The sequence below is a fragment of the Astatotilapia calliptera genome, unplaced genomic scaffold, assembly GCF_900246225.1.
Source record: "Astatotilapia calliptera unplaced genomic scaffold, fAstCal1.2 U_scaffold_61, whole genome shotgun sequence".
Taxonomy (NCBI): domain Eukaryota; kingdom Metazoa; phylum Chordata; class Actinopteri; order Cichliformes; family Cichlidae; genus Astatotilapia; species Astatotilapia calliptera.
Genome location: NW_020535802.1, coordinates 56,899 through 73,203, shown reverse-complemented (window position 1 = coordinate 73,203; position 16,305 = coordinate 56,899). Strand labels below are relative to the sequence as shown.

At 43.3% G+C, this 16,305-nt stretch overlaps 1 protein-coding gene across 2 annotated transcripts in view; it reads left to right on the top strand.

Annotated features, from left to right (window-relative positions):
* Window positions 1–586: 586 nt before the first annotated feature.
* Window positions 587–16,305, top strand: part of LOC113018328 (protein NLRC3-like) — a 34,933-nt gene continuing 19,214 nt past the window's right edge. The window contains exons 1-5 of one of the 2 annotated variants that reach the window (XM_026161382.1): window positions 587–612; window positions 725–874; window positions 5,183–5,259; window positions 5,376–7,167; window positions 8,678–8,854. In XM_026161382.1, the coding sequence (XP_026017167.1) occupies window positions 822–874; window positions 5,183–5,259; window positions 5,376–7,167; window positions 8,678–8,854 (2,099 nt within the window). In that variant the 5' untranslated portion in view covers window positions 587–612; window positions 725–821. Of the gene's footprint in view, window positions 613–724; window positions 875–5,182; window positions 5,260–5,375; window positions 7,168–7,869; window positions 8,273–8,677; window positions 8,855–16,305 lie in introns of those variants that run through there. The other variant, XM_026161383.1, reaches the window with a different exon arrangement.

Here is a 16,305-nt window from a genome sequence, read left to right as displayed (position 1 = left end):
ATTACAGTCCTGCATTCAGAGCATTACTTTTGTTATATTAGTACATGTATTTTATTCTGATGAACACATGAAACTCTGAGCTGGATTGAATCCATTGAATCAGAGTCCAGGACTCAGACTAAACACACTGAATGTGTCCTGAGCTCGGCCGCTGTTCCACAGTAACTGCTGTCAGAGTCACTGTTACTGAGTTAGCTTAGCTAGCAGAGCAGCTAGCAGTTAGAGTATGAACTCTGTAAGCAGTCAGCTCGGTCCTGGACATGGTTACTGACATAAAGCTGCTCTCTGCAGCCATGTTTGACCTGCTGCTTTGTAGGACTACAGTAATGGAGGATTTGGAGGCTGAACTGGGCTCTGTGACACTTTTTGTAGTGAACTGATGAAAGCTGCGTCTCAGATGGATGTTAGTCCAACACATCAGACACGACCTCTGCAGCTCTCAGTTGATGTGCACATAAATGATTTGTGTTTCCTCTGCAGGTGAAGGTAGAAAGTGTGTGTGAGCTGATGTGAATTGAGCAGCATGGATCAGTGTGAGGACAGAGAGGAGGGAGTCCCTCCCTCTAAAAGCACTCTGTGTGGGGAACATGAGAGCCAGACCAAAGCTCAGAGGTGAGATGACCATCTCTAACTGTCCATGACTCTTCTCCATGTCACAGCTCAGCACTCACATCACTGCTCCATCATTATTCACACTCATACCTCTGTGTGTGTTGTTTTAAAGCCCAGAGCTGTGGGGCGTACCAGGCTCAGCTGGACATAACCCTGAAACTAATCCAGAACCTGGACCTGAACCCAGCTGTGTTTCCTTAAAGAGCAACATGTCGAAGGATTTTGATATAAACTTTAAAGGCTGTTCTTCTGCTGCTGAGAGGTAATGTGTGTCTAGATGTTGTTCCTGACTCTGTATTTCTGAATAAATCCTCATGTTTGATATCAGCTCAGCTCTTTTTCACACATTTCTATGTTGGTGTGTGAAGCGGTGTGTGTTGGAGTGTTTCCACAAACACAGCAGTCAGAGTGGAAAGAGTGGATGTTGTAGGAGGTGTTTGTGTAGTGAAGAGGCTGAGTGTCTGTAGGACTCCAGCTGCTCCAGCAGGTGTCTCCTTTGTGCTTTGCTTCAAACACAGTGTAGGGAGGAGCTTCCACTCAGGTCTTTCAGGTGTTGCTGGATGGAGGAGGACAAATAGTTTTTCCCTTCAGTGACACTTCAGCAGCTCAATGTTCTGGGAGATGTTTGTCTTTATGAAGGTTTATGGATTCTTGTTCTTACTTTGGTTAAACTGAGCAATACATTTTCCATCTAACATTTAAAGTAAATTTCCAGGTGAATAAAAGATCTGCAGCTGCAGCCTCTGTGATGTTTCACAGTCTGAAAGTAACAAATTCAACCAGAGTTCAAACAAAGGCTTAATATACGTGTGTGTTTGATATAATGCCAACAAGTACAAACAGGTGTTCTTACAGGTCTTAATCACAGAGGTCTGATAAGTCTGGTGACTTTCACACTCAGCAATTTTGCTGCCTTTTATTTTATATTGGCCTTTTTAAAGCCCTTCAAAGTCTCCCACATTCATACAGAGCTTTTAACACCAAACTCCTTTACAGTCCTTCTCCTCTCACACACGATCACACGACTGATTTGTCTGCAGCAGCTGTGTTACTGCTAGTATTTTATTATGTGTGTAATCTCCTCATATTGTTCCTGTGGTTTAGTTTGACTTCCTTCTGCAAACTCAGCTGCTCTGTTGCTGATACACGTCTCCATGAATATGATTGATCAGATGCTGCCAACACCATGTGTTTCATGTGAGCGCTCAGCTGAAACCCTGGGTTGACTTATCGAGTTAATAACAAGCTTCACGTGACTGTGAATGCTAAAGTGAATCAGATAAAGGAAAGAGACCCTGCTAATGTTGGACTCACTTCTTAGTGTAGATCCCAGGAGGAAGTTCAACATAGCCATTCTTTGTGCTAGCTCGACCAAACCTGAGACCACAGTGCAGGATAATGATCATCATCTGTCTCTGTCAAGGACATTTAAAATCCACAAATAACAAACATAATTATATTTGATCATTAAAAATATGTTTTCACTTAAAAAAGCATGAGCACACTGGTGGATTACAGAAACATGAAAACTGGTTAACAGTAAAGTTAATTTAGGTGTAAACAAAGTGTCAAACATACTTAAGTAGAAGGACTGATGTTTGTGTTAAAATACCCTCTTAAAGCTGAAATACTGATTCAACTTCTTTCTCCAAAAGTTGATTCAGTTCATCTGGACGTAGCATTTTGTGGGAGAAACGTTTCGTCATCATCCAGGTGACTCCTTCAGTCTCAGCTGACTGCAGGTTTCAATCTTATAAACAGGACATTTGCATAATGACTGAAACCTGCCCACTGAAGGAACAATGGGCTGGGAGGTCAGTTCCTTAATCTTAATTATGCAATTCTCATGACCATTGATCAACAACCACTGATCAATGGTCATGAGTCCCATTCACAGAGAGTTGGGGAATGGCTGCAATCACAGCATGTAAGATGGTGACAGATGTACCCTTAGGCCCCCTCCTCGATTCAGAGATGGTCTTTCCCTTTTCACGTAAATGGCCTCCTTGACTCCGCCCTCAAACCAGCGTTCCTCCCTGTCCGGGATGTTACATCCTCATCATTGAAAGAGTGTCCACTGGCCTGTAGGTGTAAATAGACTGCAGAGTCCTGGCCTGACGAGGTGGCTCTTCTGTGTTGTAGCCAGAGGTTGTTTGGTTTCCCCGATGTATAAATCCTGCCAATCCTCCTGCACTTAACAGCGTACACTATGTTACTCTGTTTGTGTCGGGGGACCCGATCCTTGGGGTGGACCAGTTTTTGGCGCAGCGTGTTTTGGGGTTTAAAAGCCACAGAGACCCAGTGTTTAGAAAAAATGCGACTCAGCTGCTCCGACACTCCTGACACATATGGGATAGCTACAGGTTTTCTCTTAGGCAGCGGTTGTCCTTCTCTCCTGGATCGACTGGAACTTTCTTTAGGAGCCTTTCCAGCTTTGACAAAAGTCCAGCTGGGACACATTTACGCTACGTCCAGATGAAGAGAATCAACTTTTGGAGATTTACTTTCCTGGATGATTGAGAATGCATCAAGACGTTCCTCCTAAAGTGTTATTCAGAAAAATGACAAAAAAAGTTTTAAAAATAAGGATTAAAATATTAAAAACTATGTTTTTGAGTTTCCTGATGTAGCACAAAAATATATGAACATAACTGTATATAGGACAGATATTTTACGGTTCTTTTAGGCAGCACCAAAAAACAAAAAGACTATTTTAAGCTGTCTGAGGTAGTGAGTCAACATGTCACACTGGGTCAAAGGTCAGGGAGTAAAAGTGTGTTTTAAAGGAGGTTTAAAAGCAGCGAGTGAAGGAGCCTGTCGAGGTAAATCGTTCCATAACTGATCAAATTCAGTTGGTGGACCTCTGTGTGAAATCAAGCATCTGGTTCACAGAGAGGATAACCCTCACATGGGCTGTACAACATTATATAGGGAGACATTGTATTTTTATTTTATTTTTTATTCCTATTTATTCTATTTATCCCCTTTGTATATTTTATTTATATCTGTCTCTGTATTTATATATGTATGTGTGTGTGTGTGTGTGTGTGTGTGTGTGTGTGTGTGTATATATATATATATTATATATAACAATTCTGTAACTGTAACTTCGGTCGTTGCTGTGCTTTTTGGAAGTCGAATTTCCCAGAGGAACCCACCCGAGGGATTAATAAAGTTCTATCTTATCTTATCTTATCTTAAAAACAGAGATTATCGTAGCCATCGCTCTCTCGCATGGACGTGGCAGTCTTGCTGTCTGCTGCGAATCCTCCCCGTACCTCCGTGACCTCGTCTGGTATCTGCTCCCTCCTCTGTAAGAGACAGTAAAGGAAAACACGTCTCTGCCTAGTCTTGGAAATCTAATCTTATCATCCATTGTTCTTCTAGGGCCTCTTCTTCTTGTGGCCTCAGCTAACTGCTAATATTTAAATGGCTAACATTAACATGTGTGCCAGCCAGGTTCACATTTATGATGAACTATGATTAATTAACTGATGTTGAAACTGGAGCTTTACTGACCTCTGAAATTCCTCCTAAAGTGTTATTCAGTGTTGTGACAGTCAGCTGCTTCAGCTGCTGCTGGGATGGGCTGTGGCAAAGAGAACAGAGAAAATCCAAATCAGAGTTTTTCTCTGAATTAAAAGCAAGGAAACAACAATATATTCTACATGGTGAAACTGATGGTTTCTGGTGTTTGGGTCTGTTTTTCTGTATTTATGCAGATAAAGTGTAAACTCAGATGAATTATAGCATCAAATGTTAAAGGAAAATATCAGGATGAGTGTCTGTGAGCTGAGAAGGACGTGAAGCGAGCAGTTTATCCCAGAGCTGAAGCTGCTCTGTGTGCAGAGATGAGCTCAGATTCCTGCTGTGATTGATCAACAGTCACAGAAATGTAGACTTGTAGTTATTACTGCAGTATGGTCACAGCAGATACTGATAAACATGTATTATGAGGATGATGATCAAGTTTCTCACTCTCTCCTTTAAATCTCAGTTTTTTCTTCTTCACAGTTTATCTGTTAATTTATTAATGAATAACACTGAAAGAGTTTCTGTTATATTTCCCCTTGAACATCAGCTTATTAGGGCGGCATTAGGAAATAGCCCCCCTCCAAAGAATGAATAAATGAATGATGATAATAATAAAATGATTCAAAAGCAGAGCTCAGAGTGGTAGAATGGTCAAACATGGATCCACGGGTGGTTCAACTGCATTTGGTGACGTGACCAAAGCAAATCTTTCAAATAATCCCACCATCAACGGGATGTTGTCTCCTTTACTACGGTTACTTTACTTGGTCACCGTGTGAATTTCTTTGAAATGAACCAAATTCTTTTATTTGTTGGTTGTTGCATATTTAACCTCTACAGTCAGGAAAGGAGGAGATGAGGCCTCAACAATGTTGGGTTGTAGCTGTGGTTCAGGTTAGAGTGAGTGTCCATGGAATAAATGTAAGTCCGTGAACTGGAAACATGACTGTGTTCAAACTTTGTTTCCTTTTTATAATGAGTCTAATCAAAGGTGCACAGAAGTATCTCCACTGTGACTTTTCTGTGTCACCATCAGAGCTTCTGCACAGTGTGGAGAAAGATCCAGGACCACAGCTGGACTGCAGACAGCCAGTCAGAGCAGCTGTGTACAAAGTAAGACTGAACATCTGTCTGCTGATGGACTCATTTCTGAAAACTGGACTTCTTGTGTTGTTCAGACATTGAAGAGTTTTCTTTCTCTTTAGTCTCATTGTTTTTCTTTCTTTCAGCAGATGTTGGTCTGCAGGAGGTTTTAGATGAACATAAGATCAGTCTGAGGAGGAGATGTGAACGTGTGACTGAAGGAAGTGATGAAACAGGAAGTAGAACCCTCCTCAACAGGATCTACACTGAGCTCTACATCACAGAGGGACAGAGTGAAGAGGTTCATACCCAACATGAGGTGAGGCAGCTGGAGACAGCTTCCAAGATGGACGCCCTCCATGACGCTCCAATCAGGTGCCAGGACATCTTTAAAGCCTTACCTGACCAACAGAGACCCATCAGAGTGGTTCTGACCAACGGCGTGGCTGGTGTTGGAAAAACCTTCTCAGTGCAGAAGTTCACTCTGGACTGGGCAGAGGGCTTGGAGAACCAACATGTCAGTGTGGTGGTTCTGCTTTCATTCAGGGAGCTGAACCTGATCAGAGATGAGCAGTACAGTCTTCTGGAGCTGCTCCATGTTTTCCATCCAACATTACAGAAGGTCACAGCAGAGAAGCTGGCTGTCTCTCAGCTTTTGTTCATCTTTGACGGCCTGGATGAAAGCAGACTTTCATTGGATTTCACCAACAGGAAGCTGCTGTCTGATGTCACACAGAAGTCATCAGTCAGCCAGCTGCTGACAAACCTCATCCAGGGGAATCTGCTTCCCTCGGCTCTCGTCTGGATAACTTCCCGACCTGCAGCAGCCAATCAGATCCCTCCTACATGTGTTGACAGGCTAACAGAAGTAAGAGGCTTCACTGACGCCCAGAAGGAGGAGTACTTCAGGAGGAGATTCAGTGATGAAGAGCTGTCCAGCAGAATCATCTCCCACATGAAGACATCCAGGAGCCTCCACATCATGTGTAGTATCCCAGTCTTCTGCTGGATCACTGCTACAGTTCTGGAGCACATGTTGACTACAGAGCAGAGAGGAGGGCTGCCCAAGACCCTGACTGACATGTACTCACACTTCCTGCTGGTTCAGACAAAGAGGAAGAAGAACAAGTACCATGAGGGACGTGAGACGAGTCCACAGGAGCTGACGGAGGCTGACAGGGAAGTTCTTCTGAAGCTGGGGAGGCTGGCGTTTGAACATCTGGAGAAAGGAAACATCATGTTCTACCAAGAAGACCTGGAGCAGTGTGGTCTGGATGTGACAGAGGCCTCGGTGTACTCAGGAGTTTGTACAGAGATCTTCAAAAGAGAGTGTGTGATCTTCCAGAAACCAGTCTACTGCTTTGTTCATCTGAGCATTCAGGAGTTTCTGGCTGCTGTCTACATGTTCCACTGTCACACCAACAGGAAGACAAAGGTGCTGAAGAACTTTTTGGGAAAAAAATACAACGAGTCTTCTCTGGATGATTTCCTGAGCAGAGCCATGAAGAAATCCCTCGAGAGTAATAATGGCCACCTTGACCTGTTTGTTCGCTTCCTTCATGGCCTCTGTCTGGAGTCCAACCAGAGACTCTTAGTAGGTCTGCTGGGTCAGACAGAGATCAGTCCAGGAACCATCCAGAGAGTCATCAACAACCTGAAGAAGATGAACAGTTATGGAATCTCTCCTGACAGAAGCATCAACATCTTCCACTGTCTGATGGAGATGAACGACCTCTCAGTACATCAGGAGATCCAAGAGTTCCTGAAGTCAGAGAACAGATCAGAGAAGAAACTCTCTGAGATCGAGTGCTCAGCTCTGGCCTTCATGCTGCAGATGTCAGAGGAGGTTCTGGATCAGTTTGACCTGCAGAAGTACAACACATCAGAGCGGGGACGACAGAGACTGATTCCAGCTGTGAGGAACTGCAGAAAGGCTGGGTGAGTCCAGATGTGATCATTAACATCATTGATCAGTGTAGGTTAGTAGTTTAATGTTGAAAATAAAATCAGATTGTAAGCACAAAGTGTTTGTGTCCGTACGCTGCAACCTTCCACACCATTCCTTTATTGTACAGACTCAGCAGCAGCTCCATGGATCCCAAATCCAAGAGTGGAGAACAGATTTGAAGTGTGTCACATCCATGCAGTCACAGCTGTTTCCACCATGTTTCCACTGATATTAATCCTGTTCAATGACACGTTTCATATCAGTGAATATGTTCTTTAGGACGTCCACTGACATGTTTAAGTGTCCTGCTGGAAATCACTCAAATCATCCATGAAATCCATGAAAAATCCTTTTAGTGTTTCTAACTTCACCCTCTGTCCTCTCTCTCTCTCCATCCTCCTCACTGCTTCTTTCACTGATAATCACACAAACATCGTATTCAGCTACAAAATAACACAATAATATCATCTGATGATCATTATTATAAGAGCAGGATCCATATTTGATATCAGAGTAACACACTGCTTGGTTATGTGCAGTCATCATCAGTGACTGTGGGTCAAACAGAAGCTCTCTGATTGGTTGCTGACCTTGGTCACCTGTCCACTCTCACCTGTTTGTGTTTGCTCTCTCTTTGCTGTCTCCATCCTCTCTCTCCTTTCTCTCCCTCTCTGTCTTTGTACGTCACTCAGGTCCAATGGAAACAGTGACATTTACAAACCAATCAAAGACAAACTGATCCATGTCAGGTTATAACAATATTCAAAGTGAATACAGGCTGCTGCTGGACACAGACAGGTAACATCATTTTGACTTGCTGTCACCTGGATCTGGACTCATAAACACTGAAGCCCTGAACAGGAATACAAATCATTTTCTGCCAACTAGCGACACACCAGCAGATAATGGCTCAGAAAGCTCAAATGAGCCAATCATTTCTGTGTTTAGTTCCCCTGAAATCAGATCTGATATCAGCAGCTCTGAGTTCATTCATCATTATTGTCCAGTGATGAGATTTCTGCTCCATTTGGTAACAGTCAGCAGGTTTTTCCTGCGTGTGGACGTGAACAGTCGTACCTGACAGCAGGTAGCAAACAGAGATCCTCTTTCCAGCTGGAACTCTTCACTGAGCTGAACTCATTCAAAATGTTCTGGAGTCAAAACATGAAACAGTCCAAATGTGTGTCTTCACTCTGACTCTGGATCAGATCTCAGTGACAGACTGTGGACAATATGGAAGCCTAAATGTGACACCATCTTCCTCCTTCATCTGCAGATTAAAGCCAAACAAAGATTCTCATTAAAAGTCTGCAGGTCTGAGAGAGACTCAATCGTTGTGTCATGTCAAACACAGTAAGAGGAGCTGAAGCACAGATGTGAAGAGCAGATTCATCAGATTATGACCTCACTCTGTTTTGTCTTCATATACATTCAGTCTGTGTTTATAATGCAGATTTTCTGCTTTTATAATAACACATTTTATATTTTCTATCATCACAGACTGACTCAGTGTGGACTCTCAGAGTCTCACTGTGAAGTTGTGGCCTCAGCTCTGAAGTCCAACCCCTCCCATCTGACACAGCTGGACATGAGTAACAACCACAACCTGCAGGATTCAGGAGTGAAGCTTCTGTGTGCTGGACTGGAGAGTCCAAACTGTCGACTGGAGACTCTGAGGTGAGTTCACTGACTGCGGCTGTTGTAGTTTTTCTATATTTCAGGTCTTTGATGTTTGAAACTTTCTTTAGTTCCGAAATGTTCAGGATGTGTCTGAAGACAAATGTGAAGAAGTTTGAGTGCTTTCAGAAATGTTGTCTTTCCAAACGACTGAACAACAGTTTTTCCTTTTGGCTCCAAACAGAAGTGACAGACTTGAGCAGGGTTCATTTAAAGGCTGACAGAAGTGGAGTGGTGACGGGGAGATGTTTGACAGGACAGTGTTTCAGCCTCCACAGGTTCATGTTGTGCTCCATCAGTCAGTGAAGATGAAGTCAGTGCTGATGAGGCTGTAGAGTGTGTGAGGGATGTGAATGAGGATGATGAAGATCTGATGATAGCAGATAAAAACAGGCTGCAGAGACTTTGAGCCATACAGGGCACACAGTGTGTGTACAGAACAGCTGAAATCATTATGGAGGCCTCACTGGGATATGGAAGCATCACAGTACAGCTTCAGTGAAGCATTAAAGTCTCTGATATGAGATGAGAAATGAAGCAGCCAGAGCTTTTTCATGAGTGGAAACCCACTGTGACTGTGAGCTGCTGCTACAGCCTCCAGATTAGCCAGCAGCTCATCCTGCTCAACATGGACCTGTGGTCAGAGTGTGTGCTGGATAATCCGGCCCAGGATGAGGCCAAACTGACATGGGATGAAATGTCTGTCACATAATTGAGCTTAGTGTAGTTTCATTTCTGCACAATTTAAAAACAACCAAAACTTTGTTCTGTCTTTTCTATGTTATACTGTAGACTTTCTTTGATACTGTGTCCAAAAGGAGCAGCTTTTACTTTGAAGGGGAGGCGTCTCTGTTTCCTCTTCAGGTTGGATGATGGAAGCAAATTAGTAGCTGTGTCCCAAAACGTCGGCTGCATCCTCCAGAGGCTGCATTTGAAGGCCGATTACGTCACAGCCAGGCGATGAAGGCTGTCCGTATTTGTCGACTCCTTCAAATGTGCCCGACAAATGCGTCCTTCATTTCCCCGAATTTGAAGGATTCGTCGGGTGTGTCCTTCGTGGCCCACCATATCCCAGAATTCATAGCGCGGCCCAGCCAAATTTCAGCTGCCAACAATGGCGGCTGCTACTAAGTTTTCAAATTACTCTTATTAATCTTTCTGGGTCACAAAATAAACTTTTAACATATTTTCAGGCGAGAAAGTAGCTGTGTAAACTTCAAATATCTGCTTGGTTTATCAAGACATCGCATATTTGCAAAAGTGTGCCGACGTTTTCGGAGACGTCTGTTCCCCACCCGCTCGCTAGCAAGCCGGGGGGTTCAATGGTCACTCCATCCGGCGAGAGCAGCGGACGCCCGGCTTCATCGTTTTCAGACCCCGCTCTTTCGCTACTCAGGTGAAACACGATATATAAGTCACTCGGATAACTTAAAAATGTAATTGTTTGCCTTTTTTCTGTGTTTTATTTGTTCCGGAGTAAATCGGTTTGGCTGAGATCAAAGTTCCTCCGGGATTTTCACACAGCTGAATAAACGTTAAACAGGAAACTGATTAAACAGAAGTGTGAGACGGTCGAGAATTTACGCCAGTGTCCTGTTATATTTTAGATAGCAAGGAGCAGACGGCCGAGTTTATTAAACTCCACCGACACAGCGGTGACGCAAATCTGAAGGCTAGACCGTCCCATTTCACAGCCTCGCACTTCCAGCCTTTTCAGTCTTTGAAGGACCCGGCCCACGTAGACCGCGAATACCGGGTCCTCCGAAGGATGCAGCCGACGTTTTGGGACACAGCTAGTGTGCGATGTTCTTTCAGTGTTGCACTTTGTAGACGCTCCCTGAGCACTGGTCTCACAGCCAGCTGCACATAGAGACCAGTGTTGTTAGTCCAGGTCAGAAGATGACTTGTTGGAATGAAAATGAGCTTGTAGTTTGTCTGCTTTAATAATGTGACTGGAAAAAGGTGTTGGACTTCAAATATGTCCATTTCTTTCACACTTCACCTTTAAAAGTGAAGCCTTGTGGTTCCTGGAACGGAAAAACACGACTTTTTCAAGTCTTTGTCCTGTTTTTATGAGAAATGTACGACTTTAATGTGAAACATTCAGAGTTTTTTCTCTTGTTGTGTTTGTTTGAAGCTGCTTCCTGTTGGCTTCCTGTTGGTTTGCCTGCAATAATGCCAAATCATAAGCTACTCAGTCGACATGATGTGGTTCTGTAGCATCACACATTAGCATGTTTTATCTCATTATCTATGACCTCAGCACATTGAAAATAACACTAAAAGCCTTTCAAGAGTGATATGAATTAATTTAGAACTCACCGGAAAGAAAATGCCGTGAGCAAACCAACAAAAAGCTGGGGATTGCAGAGAACTCGATATCCCCTCGTCTCACCGCTGCAATCCAAGCCTGACGTCTTTGTTTAGTAATATCGGATACATGGGATCCCTCACGTTGCCTCCAGGACGGAAAACGATGAAAAGAGAGCCCGTTATCCAGCTTCTTGCCTTCACGATCGTGTGATCTAACGTTGCAACCGACAACACAACACGTACGATCCATAGCTGAAATGGTATCCTTTGGCTGGCCTACTGTCATGGCGGAAGGGGGCATGGCCCATCTCCCGTGACATTGTAACACTTCTGGAGTCGTTACAGTATACTAGGACCAGTTAGGTTCGACTACTAGAGCAGTAATGAGCGTAGCATGTAATAAAGACCACAGACCAGTAAATACGTTTAAATTGCCGGCTTATTATTTTGTGAAGACAGAGAATAGACAGTTATAGACACATTACATAAAACATTCAACATCACACATTTAAGGAAAACAAGATGTTTTCTTTCCCCTTCTTAGTTCAGTATGTTCTGTTAGTTCATCCTATTTATCTCAAAACCTTTTATTTGGCTTTAGAAGGATGTTTTTCTCAACCTAGGTTATTGTTTTATTTATTTCAAGTTCTAAGTTCAAGTTTATCCTTTGATCTATTTGCATTAACACTGTGTTATTTTAAATCAAGTTCAGTTCTTTAGGCCCAAGATTTAATTTAATCCTGGTCTAGGTTCACCTTTAAATTCTCAACCAGTCCTTATTTTGTTTTAACCCAACAAAATTATTTACATTTCCATTAACACCATTACAGCATTAAAATGTAAGGTTGACCAAAATAAATTACAAAAATAAATAAATAAATGTAAAACTGAAAACAATTCAGCAAAAGGCTGAATAAATCCCTTAAACAAACAAATAAACAAAAGAAAGTTGTCTTTGTGTCCTTTAACTATTAGTCCTGGAATTACTCCGAATGATTATCCAGTGCTTTGAAAAGTCCGCTGTTCTTTTGCAGAGGTGTATGGATTAATCCTACCAGTTTTATCAGCGAAAGAGCTCAACGTCCAGCAGGGGGCGTTTTCCTTTTTCCTGCTCGGTACAGTTCAATGGGTCCGTGGGTGGCTCGCCATCTTGTTTCTCGCTCAGCGGATCAAACTCCGATTCTAGCTCAGCATTTCCCGATCCAAACCTTAATGGCCAAGTCCCGTTCGGTTATGTTCACAACGTCACCAAGGCAAGGACAGGTCGGAAAAACAAAAATACATTCTCCAGAGTACAAAAATGGCTTTAAGTAGATTTTTGGCTTATTTTTACTATTTTTTCACTCATTTAAGCAGCAGCTCTGCAAGGACTGTCTGCATTTCTCCCTCTCGAGCATCAAAAGAAGGAACAACCCGATTGGGTGTGGCTAATCACAGGAGTCACGCTGCAGCGTGCCCTTTCACAATAAGAGTCTCAACACATTTTAGCCATTTTACCTGAATTAACATAAAACACCATGAATTAGCAAGTTCTGTACCCTTTTAACATGTTTTTAAACACAAATGAAATCCTATACCATGAATTATATCATTGCTGATGTTTTTAATGAATTTTCTAACCATTATGATCTATTTATTGACTATTTATCACCTGTAATATATTTCTTATGACTGTTTTTACTAACAGGCTTTTATTTGTTGTTAGCTATGTTAACCAGGGTTACACCCTCCCCTCTTAAATGTATGCAAGCCCCTTTGCATAATGCATACTCAGACTACCTGGATATCATGGATTTCAATAGAGCCTGTGACAGCTTCACTTAAGCTTTGGAACAAAGACTGAACTATGCCAACAAGAGGGTTGCCTAATTGAGGGTATGTTAAGTGCTTGGGCTTTGTTCTCTCTCGGGATGATCTTCTGACTGATTGCTCTGCTTCGGGGTCATTTCTTTCAGTTTCATTGTTTACAGGTTCAGTTTCATTCACGTGAGTTTGAGTTGCTTCCTCATCATTAGTTTTCGTTGAATCCGATGCATTGTCCTTTTCATTTGGTGGAGTTATTTGAGCTCCTTCCTTTGCAGGTTCAGGCAAGTTTTCCATTTCAGGTGGTTTCTCCATTTCAGGTATTTTGTCATTTTCAGGTAAGTTTTCCATATCCGGTAGGTTTCCACAATCAGATAAATTTACAGTTTCCGTCATGTCCATGTGCTCTTGAGCAATATCAGGCACTGTCACATCTTCTGAGACTTGAGAATTGTCTGATTTGGGTTGCTCATTAGCATGATTTGACTTAGCCTTGGGAGGAAAAACTACCTCGTATTCCTCAATCGACCTTGAGATCTCCTTGGGAGGAAGTGGAGGGTAATACAGAGGGTAGTTATCCTCCTCAGAGTGGTATTCAAGTTCAGGTTCATCAGGATCAGTTGTTGGGTGTTGACGTGTGCTTGGCCGATGAGGCTTTACTTGGACTGCTGGAGGATTTTCAGGGGCAGTTGGCAAAAACCCACAAGGTAACAAAAGGTCTCTGTGGAGAGTTCTAGTGGAACCTTGGTGATGCTCGGGTTTGACTGTGTATACTGGGAGGTTGTCTTTTTGGCTTACAACCACGTGGACGACGGACTCCCACTTATCAGCCAATTTGTTTTTTCCCCTAATCCGAACATTCCTTACAAGCACGCGATCTCCGACACCTAAGACAGATTCGGTTACATGTTTGTCATATCTAGTTTTGTTACGTTCAGCAACTTTGCTTACATTTTTGGTAGCCAGTTGGTAGCTCTCCTGAAGGTGAGATTTGAGGGCTTTAACATACTGTGAGTGAGATTGCTGCTGGCGATGGTTCAGGGGGACATTGAAGGCAAGATCAATGGGTAACCTAGGCTGTCTGCCAAACATTAACTCGTACGGCGTAAACCCTGTACTTTCATGTTTGGTGCAGTTATACGCGTGAACGAGTGGCTTAACAAAGTCACGCCAATGTTTCTTGTCTTCGTCTTTGAGTGTACCCAACATGTTTAGCAGGGTTCTATTAAACCTCTCCACAGGGTTTCCCCTGGGATGGTAGGGTGAAGTTCTGACCTTCTGAATCCCAGCTAGGTCGCATAACTCTTTGATAGTTTTTGACTCAAAGTCTGCTCCCTGATCGCTATGCAACTTCTCGGGAAAACCGTAGTGGATTATAAAGTTTTCCCACAGGGCCTTGGCTACAGTTTTAGCCTTTTGGTTGGGAGTTGTCATTGCTACAGCATACTTCGTAAAGAAATCTGTAATAACTAAGACATCTTTAGTGTTGCTGCGATCTGGTTCAATTGTCAAGAAATCAATACACACCAACTCTAGAGGTCTGGTGACTTGAATGTTTACTAGGGGCGCCGCCCTCTCTGGCAGAGTCTTTCTGCAAACACACCTGCTACAGCTTTTGATCTTTTGCTCTATGTCTGAGGCCATTTTTGGCCAGAAAAATCTGGTTCTGGTTAAATCAAGGGTCCGGTCAAGACCAAAATGACCCATGTCATCGTGAAGGCTTTTGAAAACCATAGATCTTAGACTTTCAGGAAGAACCAGCTGGTACTGTGTCTCTTCACCTACTTGTCTTTTTCTGTACAAAATCCCATTCTGCAACTCAAGTTTGTTTAACTCACGCAGAAGGATGCTAAGTTGTGGGATCTCGTTGCGTACAGTAGGAGGAGATGTTTCACCTGTTTCAAGCTGGTGTATGATTTCACTGATAGCAGGATCGTTTGTTTGACTTTGTCTTATCTCTTCTTCTGACAAGCTTGGAATGACAGGAAAAGCATCACACTGGTCGAAACTGTCGGGAACAGCATCAACGGACGTAGACAGTGAAGTTACGAGTGGGCAGGCAAGAGCATGGTCTGTGTCAAGAGACTGGACTAGATGTTTCTCACATATTGCACTGACAGCTTGAGTGGGAACGTGAGTGAAAGGATCGGTGCCAGGCAAGTGGTGTTGCACAAACTGACGGATCCGCTCCTGTTCCTTCAGGGAGACAAGGTCATTTAATGGCTCGAGATGCGGACGACGAGATAGGCCATCTGCGTCCATGTTTTGTTTGCCTGCTCTGTACCTAAGCTGGAACTCGAAAGAGGACAGGGCGGACAACCAGCGATAGCTCGTCGCGTCTAACTTAGCGGTGGTCAAAATGTAAGTTAGGGGGTTGCTGTCAGTTATTACTGTGAAAGGACTGCCATACAAGTAATCACAAAACTTTTCCGTTACAGCCCATTTGAGGGCAAGAAACTCAAGCTTATGAGCAGGATAACGGCTTTCGCTTTTGGATAGTCCTCTACTTGCGTATGCAATTACTCGCAACTCTCCCTCCTGCTCTTGATAAAGAGCTGCCCCTAACCCGATTGTGCTTGCATCTGTGTGCAATACGTAAGGCAACTTGGGATCGGCAAAGCCTAAAATTGGGGCAGAAGTCAGTTTGTCTATAATAGTCTCAAACGCTTTCTGACAACTCTCTGTCCATCTCTCCCCGAAAGGAGCTTTTGGCTGAAAGTATTGGACGTAGTTGGACTTAGAGCCATTGTTTTTTCGCAGTGGGGGGTATCCGGCAGTTAAGTTGGTAAGGGGTTTTACGATCTTAGAAAAGTCCTTAATAAACCGCCTATAATACCCCGCAAACCCTAAGAAGGAGCGGAGTTCTTTCAAGTTCTTGGGACTTGGCCATGTTTTTAACGCTGCTACTTTCTCGGGGTCTGTTTCTACACCGTTTTGGGAGACAATGTGCCCCAAGTACCGAACTGACGTCTGAAAAAACATACATTTTTCAGGCGATAGCTTCAGACCGTATTCTTTGAGACGATTAAGCACATGGAGAAGGCGGGTCTCGTGTTGTTCGAGGGTTTCGGAGTAAACTATAAGGTCGTCTAGATAGACTAGGACTTCCTTAAGGTTGATGTCACCCATACATTTCTCCATCAGCCTTTGAAATGTGCTGGGAGCGTTTGTTATGCCTTGAGGCATCCGGTTGAACTCAAAGAACCCCATCGGACATACGAAGGCTGTTTTGTGCTTATCTGCCTCATCGACCTCAATCTGGTAGTACCCACTTTTGAGGTCAAGGACCGAGAACCACTTCGATCCTGTCAAGGCGGAGAACGCTTCTTCCAAGT